Source organism: Typopeltis vanoorti, chromosome 25 (assembly GCF_054136105.1).
Source record: "Typopeltis vanoorti isolate ZY-2024b chromosome 25, IOZ_Tvanoo_1.0, whole genome shotgun sequence".
NCBI lineage: Eukaryota > Metazoa > Arthropoda > Arachnida > Uropygi > Thelyphonidae > Typopeltis > Typopeltis vanoorti.
The window spans coordinates 19966494-19978774 of NC_143573.1; the positions used below are offsets into that span (position 1 = coordinate 19966494).

General features: G+C 34.6%; 1 protein-coding gene across 1 annotated transcript in view; it reads right to left on the reverse strand.

Moving 5' to 3' along the window:
- The window catches only part of LOC150092589 (1-phosphatidylinositol 4,5-bisphosphate phosphodiesterase delta-4-like), a 324472-nt gene that overhangs the window by 187025 nt on the left and 125166 nt on the right, over positions 1-12281 (reverse strand). Inside the window, exons 7-8 of the mRNA XM_090414401.1 lie at positions 12016-12106; positions 937-1054 (exon numbers count right to left, since the gene is read on the reverse strand). Coding sequence (XP_090270527.1) covers positions 937-1054; positions 12016-12106 — 209 coding nt within the window. The remainder of the gene's footprint in view (positions 1-936; positions 1055-12015; positions 12107-12281) is intronic.

Below are 12281 nucleotides of genomic sequence, written 5' to 3' on the forward strand. Positions count from 1 at the left end.
TTTTCAAGCCATTTCAAGCCTTCAATACATGAGACAGCAGTCTCACACTGGGTGATGCAATTCATCTCCAACCTACAGACATCGTTTTCACATCAGGATTCAAATCCACAGCCTGTTAGTAAGAGGAGCAGATGCACTAACCACTTGCTCTACCAGACTGGTGATCTTCAACTGATAATTTTTAAATGATTTTGTTATAGTAACATTAATAAAAATAAACTGATAATTATTTAGACTATTTTTTTCAGTTTTCAAAAAAATTATATTTTGCTATGAATAATTAAAATATGAATAGTTTTAAGTTTATAATAAAATCAGCTGTTCCTTTTTCATTATATTTTCAATTTCCAATATTACTACAGTACTATTGTATTATTATTAAATAATTTAAAATTTAAAAATGTATCTTTCCAAAGATAGAATTTAACTCCATGTTTCTCACTGAGTTCTTTATTTGTGCATGGTAGATGTGCATTTATTCATCAAAATCACATTCAGAAATGTGATTCCAACAAATGGCAAAGTCTGACTCACATATCAAACTTCTGTTTCAAGTATAAAGACATTTGTTTGGTGTAGTTGCAAATAAGGATTTATTTGCAACTACACCAAACAAATGTCTTTATACTTGAAACAGAAGTTTGATATGTGAGTTGCAAATAAGGATTTGCATACTTGTTAAAATCTCTTAACAAGTATGCAAATACAATAATGATATATAGTCAGTCAGAAGTTAAACCAACTCATTTAATAAGTCTTCTGATATCAAGATTTGCCTCCTTCCTACCTCCTAAAAATATTAGTAGTAGCAAATGTTTAAAATCATATACATTTTATCCAACAAAAGCAAAAGCATTTTAATCGGGAGCTAAAAAAGAACCATTACTGGTATTTGTAATTCCAAAGATATTATTATATAAGAAAGCAAAAGCTTACGTATTATGAGATGAAGCAATAAAATAATCACATAAAGGATGAGACATGTCTTGGCATATGATGCGATGCTCTTTATTAAAAATATCTGCATTCACAGAGAGAAGCATCTCTTGAAAACCTGAGAAAAAGGAATGAAACAAATTATATGCAAGTTTTTTAATAACTAAAATAATAACTAAGCACTATAAGGACATATTATTAGTCATTCTAAATATTTGAAACTAATATACCAATTTCACTCAAACACAATTGGTGGATTCTTCAGGGTTATAATAAAAGAATAAAAAATATACAACTACAGAGTTGTTTAATGCTCTAAAATTTATTACACTGGAAATGAATAAATTCATCCTAACAAGAATGTAAAGTCATGAGATGCATTAGCTCTATACCCAGTAAATATTGAAAATAACTGGTGAAAAATTTAAATCCATATTCTAAAAGAGATTATCAGATGTCATTCAAGATAAAGTCTTAAAGTTTCTATCAAGAGAGCCACGTGAATGGCTAAATGTCATAGGTTATTTGAGAAGTACTCTACTGTATGGCCAGTAATAGAAGCATTGTGGGCATTGTGCTCAATGCCTAAAACATGCTCTCCTACTTTGTCATCTCAAAATACGACTTGTCTGCACTATGTAAGACAAAACACACATTAGCATGGTATCCTATAGACTTCCAAATGTTTGTAAGAGGGAACTGTCTTTACGAAATTTGAGAAGGTTGCAAATGGTGTGAATTAACTTGAAAGTCACTTTGATGTTATGATCTTTGAATTGAATTTGAATCTCTGTACTGGATGTTCTGACTATGGAAAGAGAGAAAATAAAATCTTATTCACTGTTTTTCTGAAATATCCATTAAGCACAAAGAGAACAGAAAGTGTGTGAAGTTCGATTCTTAAGGGTATGGATAATGCCTAACTTTTGAGAAGGATGGTGAAGGGGCAAAGTATGAAAACAGTGTCCAGTGTGAGCAGGCTTATGATATACACAAAGTGACACCTTTGTTAGGTATCTTTATGATGAGGACATCTAAGAAAGGGAGTTCACCATTTCTTGTTTATTTAGTTCTAATGTGAAATTAATCATGGATTTAAATGAATTTAAAATGTGGAGAAATAGTTGCAGAGACTTGGGAGGGCATGTTTCCAAACAATAAATACATCATCCATGCTGGTTTCAGAGTAGTTTGAACAATAAAGCATCTTACAAATTTCCCCATGAAGAGATCAGAAAGGAGATAAGTGACTACCCACTACTCCAAATGTTGTTTATAAAAAAACATTATTTCACTGAAATAAATTGGATCAGAGGAAGTGTTCAAATAGTTTGGTAATGTTCAGTGAAAAGATCTCTAATGTCTAAAACATTATCAACAGGTACATTGATAAAGAGAGATACATGTCAAGGCTGGCAGAAGATCATATGCCTACATTAGACAAATTTGGAACGAAATGAGGTGAACTCTTGATATAAGAGTCAGTTGACCTGATGTGATCTCCTAAAAGATTAGTCAGATGTTTGCACAAAGAATGAGTCAAACAGCTGATTCTAGCAACAATGAGGTTCAAAGAGATGTGGCTTTGTGTATTTTTGGAGAGCCATAGCCTTGAAGAAATAGGATGTAGTGAATTGAATTTTCATAGTAAATCCAGTGGACAGTTTGGCATATTCCTGAGTAAATTATTAGTTTTTTTTTTCTTCTCTCCCATGGGTGATTCAAGTAGGATCATGATTCAAGGTTCAATAAGAGTCTGAAACAGATGATTTTGCCTCTTAAGAAGAATAAGAATATCATCGCTTTAAAATCAGAACTTTGAACTTGAATTGCAATCCTACTTGGGCTACCTATTAAAAAATAAAAATAAATAATCATTTACTGATAAATGGCCATTGCATTTACTGTGAAAGTTCAAATCACTACATCCTATTTCTCCAAGACTGAATTAGCTTTCTAAAAATCCACAAAATTGACATTCCTTTGAGATCGATTACTGATAGCACATCAGCTCTGGCTCTCTGACTTATTCTTTGTACAAACATCTGGCTGATCTTTTAGGGAATCACATGTGTGGATGGTCAGCATAGAGATGGAATGGTCAGGAATATATTGGGTGTTGGGTATGGGGAAGGGGGTATGTAGGGCATATTATTGTTATTATTATTATTATTATTACCCCAAGACCTCATGGAGTCAAAGACTCATCTGGGAGGTCCTTTTATCACACACACACATCTCATCATACCATGTCTTAAACACACTCAAACTCCTTGCAGACACCACACTCTCAGGCAAGACATTCCAATCATTCACAACTCTGCACAAAAAAAACCTGCCTCTCACTCCCCTACTCACACCCTCTTTATACAGTTTCCAGGGATGACCTCTGGTTCTCCCCTGATCTCCCACTATTCTCTGTAGAACTTCTCCACCACTGATCTTATAACAACTGCTTACCAACTTGTAGGTGTCTATCATATCTCCCATCTTCCTCCTGTCCACCAGACTCTGCAAATTACATCTTTTTCTAATTTAGAAGATGATTTATATAAAATAAGACCCAATGTATATAAGATTTTGAAACACCTAAATGCAGATACCAAAGAAAACATAAAATTAAACACTGAATTAAAATTAGAAGAATTTCTAAATTACTACACAGAAGTGTGGACAGACAAATATTTTAAAAAAGACAACTGGCAAACAATTAATGAAAATGAAAAGGAAATAACTGAAAAAGAATTAGAAATCAGCCTGAAAGAAACAAGAAACGGAAAATCACCTGGAGAAGATAAGCTAGGTTCAGAACTATATAAATACGCAGGAACAAGATTCAAAAAAAGACTCTTATTATTTTTAAATAAAATTTACTCAACTGGTATCCCCCCAATAGAATGGAAAAAAGCAATTGTGATTCCTATCTTTAAGAAAGGTAATAGAGATGACCCTAAAAACTATAGAGGTATCAGTATACTAAATTCCTGTTACAAAATATATAGCAGAATCTTAAATAACAAACTAATGAAATATTCCGAAAACTTTATTCTAGAGGTACAGAATGGATTTAGAAAAGGACGATCATGTATAGATCAAGCCTTTTGCCTAAAATTAATAGTAGAGAAAAGAAGAGAATATAATTTGGAAACACATATTGCATTTATCGACTTTGGAAAAGCATTTGACAAAGTTAAAAGAAACATATTATTTAACATATTAAAAGAAAGACAAATACCAAATAATATCCTAAAAGCTATCACAAGTATATATGAAAATAATCAAATACAAATAAGATTAAATCACAAGCTATCATATAGAAGAGAGATAAACCAAGGGGTCCGACAGGGATGTCCACTCTTAGCAACTCTTTTTAATATCTACTTAAATGAAATAATAATAAAATGGAGTAAAAATTTACACCAAGGAATTAAACTTTCACCTACAGTTAACTTAAACACTCTCCTCTTTGCAGACGACCAAATAATAATTACAAATTCTGAAGATAACTTACAGAAAGCTATTTTAAATCTAAATGAGATATTCAAAGATTATGGTATGATAATATCAACAGAAAAATCAAAAACTATGGCCTTTAAAGGACAAGATCCAGCAAGAACTAAAATAGTAATAGATAACAAGATCTTAGAACAGGTGAATTCATTTAACCACCTAGGATGTATGATCACATATGAAAATGAAAAAGATATAAATGTAAAAATTGCAAAAAATTTAAAAATAACCATTCATCTCCACCTCTTCAGTCTCTCCTGTCTTACTCTCCTGCTCTTCCACATCAATCCCCCCCTCTCGATCTGATTCATTCTCTCTATTCACTTCTCTACCTTCCAGCAGCAGCAGTCTCTCCAAGCGACTCACACCATAACCACTCAAATGCAGTCCATCACTCCCATACAGTTCACTTCATCCCTCAAACTCATTCCACACATTAACAAACTGTACTCTCATCTCCTCACACATTTCAGCCAGCATATCATTCATAATCCTCTCTCCGCCTCATCTCACCACAGTCATACCTAGGCAACACGCTGACTACCCTTCCTGTCACATTATTCTCTTTTATCCTTCCAAGCAGCCTCCTGATATCCATTCTGACACACTCTTTGTCCTCTATCAAATCATTTGTACCAATTAATACTATTAACTCTTTTGCTTGCTCCCGCCTCATATCCAATGCCTCAATCACTCCTCATTTTACCACCTGGAAAGCATATCTTGTGCATTCTATCCTCTAGTACACCTTTAATAATGGAGTCGGCATACAACGTCACTCGTTCATCTTTCGTTAACTCTTTCATGCCATCATGATTTATTTTAATAGTTTTGACCTGAATTCTCTTAATTTCATTCTGCATCCATTTCATTTCTTGCCTCATCCAATCCAATTCAACTTCCGAATCTCGTGACACATTCTCTCTATCATTCAATCTTTCTAACTCTCGACCCCCCTCTTCTCACTTTCATTCTCATTCATCCTTCTTTGTTTCCATATTTTTCGGTGATATGGTGAGATATGAAGAATGATAGCGAAAGTTGAACATACGTCCAACTTTCGCTATCATTCTTCTCACTTTCACTCACATTCATCTTTCTTTATTTCCGTACTTTCGGTCTAACATGCATCCAACTTTTGCTATCATTCTTCTCACTTTCACTTTCATTCATCTTTCTTTGTTTCTGTACTTTCAGTCCAACATACATCCAACTTTTGCCATCATTCATTATTTTTTCGCTATCATTCATTCTTTCGATTTTTTTCACTTTCGATTTCTGTGTCACACCATTTCTAGTTTCATTTATTCTCTCAATTTCGTTTCCTTCCGCCACTCTCACCTCACTTTTGTCCCTTTTAACATCCGTTACAGTTTTCAAATTGCTCTTTTTCTTTTTTTTTTTTTAACATTTTCCTCTCTTTCTCACCATCCTCTCTTTCAAACGTGCACTCAATTTCGCCGTGACATTCTCGCTACTAACACATTCTGTCATCAATTTCATATTTGCATTCATCAGTTTCTCGTTTGGTCACACTTCGCACACACCCTTCTTCCATCCACAAATCATTTATGTAATCGAAAGAATACATATAACAGACCTCACACTTAACGAAATGACTGAAATCTAAATTAAAGTCATGGAATGACAATGCCGACGCCATTTTTTTTTTTTTCATATCATAGCCAAATTTTTGATTTAGCTTCAAACGTGAAAGTTTTTTCTTCAAGGTGTTCCAGAAAAAGGTTGGCTAAGTTTGGTGATAAGGGAGAGCCATTGCTGTTCCTTCCTCTTGCTTGTAAATTTTTTCTTTCCATGTGAAGTATCCTGATATAATAACAAATTTGAATAATTGTAAAATATTGAATGAAAATTTTTGAGTTAACAAGTCTATTGTTTCCTTGCGGGGAATATTAGTGAAGAGGGAGACAATGTCAAGGCTAATTAGCATTTCCATTTCTGACAGTTCGATGTCTTTTATTTTTGTGTGAAACTCTGTGGAATTTTTAATTGATGAGGCTGAGTGGACTATGAAAGGATGAAGAAGGTTAGCCAAAAATCTTGATAATTTGTAAGTCGGGCTGCTAATAGAATCCACAATATGTTGATGATGTTTTTGCTGCCTGGAGTCATTCTGAACAAGAACTATACCTGTTTCTAGATAAGATCAACATTCTTCATCCTAGCATCAAATTCACACTAGAAAAAGAATCTTCACAAGGTATCTCCTTTCTGGATTTACACATCAAACGAAAACAAGACGGTTCCATCTCCACTTCTGTCTATCGTAAGCCGACATTTTCAGGTTGTGTGGATGGTCAGAATAGGGAATCAAACATTCACAATTCATCTGCTCACCATCCATCTCAAAAATATGGCATCATTAAATCATTAGTAGACAGACAACACAGATTTTGTTCCTCAGAAGAATCTTTAAACCAAGAATTGGAAATCATCAAAAATACAGCCGTACTAAATGGATACAATCCAAAAACAACTCAAAGAAATCATCAGTCACTTCCCCACACATCAACCTAGACAAGAACAAGCTCAGAGGATTCCCATACCGTATGACAAAGGCATCTCCAAATGCTTGTCAAAAATTATGAAGAAATACAAACTTGCTGCTACCTACAAACCAATCAATCAGATCTATAATTTGCTACCTTCTCCTAAAGACAAACTCTCACCTTTGGTGCTACCTGGTGTTTACGAAGTTCCATGTTCCTGTAAGATGTCTTACTACAGACAGACAGGAAGATGTATTAGTAAATGCATCTCTGAACATTAGGACCATATCCGTCTTATCAAACTACACAAATCTGGCCTTGCACAACACGGAATTGAAAACTAAAACCATAGGATCCAATGAAAAAACACCAAACTTCTACATAGATCAAGAATATAGATCAAGAACTCATGGAATATAGCTTACCATTGCTGCTAACAAATATTCCTTCACAATTTCCCAAGCACTAATGATATCCCGGCCTTCCAATTCCTCCCTCTACGAAACTTCCCCAAGTTGATGTCTAAGACTATTATAATCACCTGCCTTATAATTCCACATATGTTCCTGTCTCTTTGATACTCCTCTCCTGCATGTCTATTCATTTTCCAAGTCAAAACCATATGGTCACTCTCTCCAACTAGTGGGAAAGATGTCATCTCAGTTATTATCAACTCTTCTGATGCTATAACCAAATCCAAAACTCTTGAACCTCTTGCTCCCTCTGTTACATGTTGCCTAAGACATTTGTCCCACAAGAATTCTAGAAATTCCATTCCCTTATTGCTAAATGCATCAACATGAGTGTTTATATAAGGAAAGTGCTGAAGCCCTATGTCACAGACCCAATTTAAACCGTAATGATGTTCTTACTATCCCTAAAGTCTGGGAAATTATCATCCTTAATTGAGTAAAATAAATTTATGTATGTTATTTTATTTTAATTTAATCTAATTTATTTAATTATTTATTATTTTTTATCAGATATATTTTAATTTAATTCTATAACATGCTACTGCACACATAGTGCGATTCCATTATAAGCATGCACCCTAACTGCACGTTATTCCTAGTATTGTCTGAAAAATTGTACTAATGATGTCCTAAGATACTTAGGACAAAATATTTATTTATTAAAAATTTAATTACTGTGGTTTATGCATGTATGGTTAGTTATGAACAGGGCCGGCCATCTCGGGGGTGCAGTGGGTGCAATGCACCCAGCTCTCACGATCGAGTGGGCACAGTTGATACACATTTGCAAAAACGTATTATATTTTAAATGTGTTTTTTTTTTGTTTTCCTATGCCAAAATCGTTTGCAGGTGGTTTACAATACATTTATTTTGAATCCTTTAATTTTTACCTTTGAAAAATGTTTTAGGGCCCCAAAAGGTTTCTTGCACCCGGGCCCCTTTATAGAGAAGGCCGGTCCTGGTTATGAATAGTCCACAGGTTTCACTATATAATATAATCCATCCCAGATGGCAAGATTAACAATGAGTGATTCACTGGGTTGCAGCCAGTCACACGAGAGCTTCTATAAAGAAGAGATATACGTGGAACTACAAGATCGGTGATTATGGAAAGCTTAGGACACAAATGGGAGCTATAATTTGAAAAGAAGAGTTCAGTGGGAAGGATATACATGCTGTGTAGGTATTGATAAAGAGATATTTAACAGCAGCAATGTTTGAGTATATTCCAGAGGTGTAAAGATTAAATAAGGTAGGAGTAAAATGAATGAATGAAGAGATTAAGCTTGAAATCTGGAAGAGGAAGGCACTATGGAGACAACGCAACATGAATGTTGATAATGGTCTATTACATGAAGAGTATGAAGAGCAGGCAAGGAAGGTAACTCAGTTCAAAAAGACAGCAAAATACAGTATGAGAAGAAGTTAGCCGATCAAGCTAGAAAAATCCTAGTGAGTTCTTTTGATATGTGCCAAGTAGAGAGAAAATAACAATGGGGGAATAATGCCAGTTCATAACACTGGGACTGATAAAGAATAACCAATTATTCAATGAACAGTTTATTAATGTATCTCATCCTTGTGATGGCAACCTCAGGAAAAGGTGGAGTGTAGAGGACATGGTGGAGACGGGACTGATAGTAAATGAATAGGAAGTATATGAGGAATTAAGTAAATTTGATATTAATAAGGCAAAATGATTATTATTATTATTATTATTGCACAGGCACCTACATGGAGTCAGAAGATTCATCATGAAAGATCCAAACTATCCACATAATCTATCATACTTCTACTTAAACCCATTAGCAGACAAAGCACTCATAACTGACTCTGACAACCTGTTTTACTCATTCACAACTCTCCAAGTATGAGATAAAGGCGGCCAGTAACACAAAGTATACAGTTGCTGGTTGCTATAGGCCAGGGAGTTCTGCCCCTGCTAACCACAACCATATTCAACTTCAAGGGATGACCCCTTGTTCTGGAACCTCCAGCCAAGTGCTAAAACATTTCCCCCTGTATCAATCTTCTAAAACCTTTGAAGCAACTTAAATGATTCTACCATACTTACTCTTTTTCTCCTATCAACCTACTTCTGCAATCCACACACCCTCAATCTATCTTAGCAGGGAACATTCCACAGACCACTCACCTCTGAATCTTCTTCACCAATTCCTCATCCACCAGAAACCCAGGAGACCAGACTTGACCACAGAAATTCAGATGTGGACATGTCAAGGACAATAATAATAAATAAGGAATAATAACTTCCTTATCTCTACTTGTTAAAGTGTTCAATTGCCAAGTAAATTTATGGGCTATCTTAGCTACTTTACCAATATGTCCTCTAAACTTTAACCCTTTGTCCACTACAACCACTGAATCTCTAGCTTCATCTATTTCCTGGAGTACAGTGCCATCAATGTGATACTAAGCTTGTAATCTGTTTATCCTAAAATGAATAACTTCACATTTCTCTACATTAAACTGATACCCATTATCTTTTATCCATACCATCAGCCTATTGCCTTGATAACTACTATTAATCTACCTAATTTTGCATCATCAGTAAACAACTGAATATTTCCTTTCAAGTTATTATTATTACCCCAAGGATCCCCATGGAGTCAAAGACTCATCTAGAGATCCTTTATCATACACACAGCTCATCATACCGTGTCTTAAATGCACTTAAACACACCTGACACACATATTTTGACAAAAAAAAAAAAAAAAAACATACAATGTTCACTTACAGCTAACTAGGTCAGTCAATCCCACAAATAAAATATGAAAAAGTAACTTATACTTCAGGAGCGATAATTCCACTCTTCACACACAATATACCACCTGGTATCGACACATTTCCGTCAATAATTAGATGGTGGCACTGCAGCTCAGGTTTAGCGAGAATGTGCAAGGGAACTGGCAATGCTTCTGATTGGGCCCTTTAATTTTAAGTATAAGCTCTGTTAGAGTTCCAAGAGAGTGGAAAGAGGGAAAATGGAAAAATTGATTAGTCAAAAAGAGAATTCAAAAATGGGTAAATAAAAATATGAGGGTCAGTCCTGCCTTAGTAATTTACTAACTTTTTATAATAGAATAATAACTGAGTTGGATAAAATGGATGTCACTGATTAAGTGGATAAGAGGATATTTTGTGGGGTGCAAATCCGCAGTGCTTGGGGATTTGCACCCCACCGAGATGATGTTAATTGGTGCAGAATATTATTATGTGTTTGAGTTTTAGCTGCTGTCTTCTCTATGTGTCGCTTATAATTTAGGATCCTATCTAGTCTAACACCTAGGCAAGTTGGATTTGGATAATTGACCAGTTTCACACCATTCCATTCTATATTCAACTCTCTCCTCGCCTCCCTATTATTGAGATGGAAAAGACACATTTGGGTTTTACTGGTATTTGGTTTCAGTTGTTTTTCCTTATAGTAAACTGTAAGAGTTTCTAGCTCTTGTGTGAGCTGCTTCTCAATAGCATTCAAGGATTTTGCTTGATAAGCTATTGTCCGGTCATCTGCATATAATAAGGTTCTTGACCGTGGGTTTAAAGGTTGGTCATCAGTATATATATATATATATATATTGAAGAGGAGGGGAGATAGCACACTTCCATGAGGTAGACCATTTTTCTGGATAAGCCATCTGCTCTTTTTTCCTTGAAAATCAATAAAGAATCTCCTGTTGAACAACAGCGACCTAAATATCTCCACTAACTGATAGCTGTTTGTCATACTGTAAATTTTGACTATAAGCTTTCTAAGATTTAGTGTGTCATATACTTCTGTCAAATAAATACAGCTCCTGTTGCTAATCCCTTTCAAAGCCATCCTCAATAAACTGTGTTAAGTTTAATACTTGTCCAGTGCATGATCTTCCTAGTCTAAATCCTGTCTGTTCTTTTATCAGCACTTTCTCTATTTCTGGACTTAGTCTGTTCAAGATTAACCTCATATACAGCTTCAGTTGTGCATCAGAGAGCTATAGGCCTGTAGCTCTTTGGATCCTCAGCAGGTTTATCAGGTTTCAGGATAGGTATTACTTTCATTTGCCTCCATATGCTGGGTATTTTAGCAAATTTCCAACAAAAGTTGAAAAATTCTAACAACCACTCTGTTGCCTTTTCTCCCAAATTCCTTAGTATCTCGTTTCTGATATCATCTATACCAGCAGCTTTTCCTGATTTTCAGACTTTTAGGGCATTTTCTAGTCCCTCTTTAGTAAATAGTGCTTCGAAGAGATTATTTTCTGAATCCCTAACTTTTTTTAATTGGTGTAGTTGCAGTTAGCTGTAGTTTGTGGATTGAGTGGTGGAGAGATGTAGAGTAGGTACCCTCCCTCGATGAATCTTTGGACTCTCTAGAGGTGTCATGTAATAATAATAAAAATCAATTCAAATGTTCCTGCAGAGCCACTTCATCACATTTTTACTTCATAACTCTTCCTAGTTTTGTATCATTAAAAAAAAAACTAAATATCTTTCAAGCCATTTGTAATATCACTGACATAAAATTGGAAGTAAATATTTAAAAATAATATTGCAAGCTAGTGATTATCTAGTATGTACCCTTGAGAGACAGGTATCCAGGTAACTTTTCATGTTCTGGTTCATACTGTTCAATTAATCGTTCACAGTCTTCTAGAGTATACTTCTTCATCTAAAAAAAAAAAAATCCGTTAAGTGTTAATAAAATTATTAGATAAAACATCTTTAACAAGAAAAAGATGATCTGAAACAGTTACATAAGAGAAGTGAATTTCATAACTGTGATCTAGTACAGTGATACCATTCACCATGATAACTTTGAGCCACTTTGACTTCTGTTGTGTACA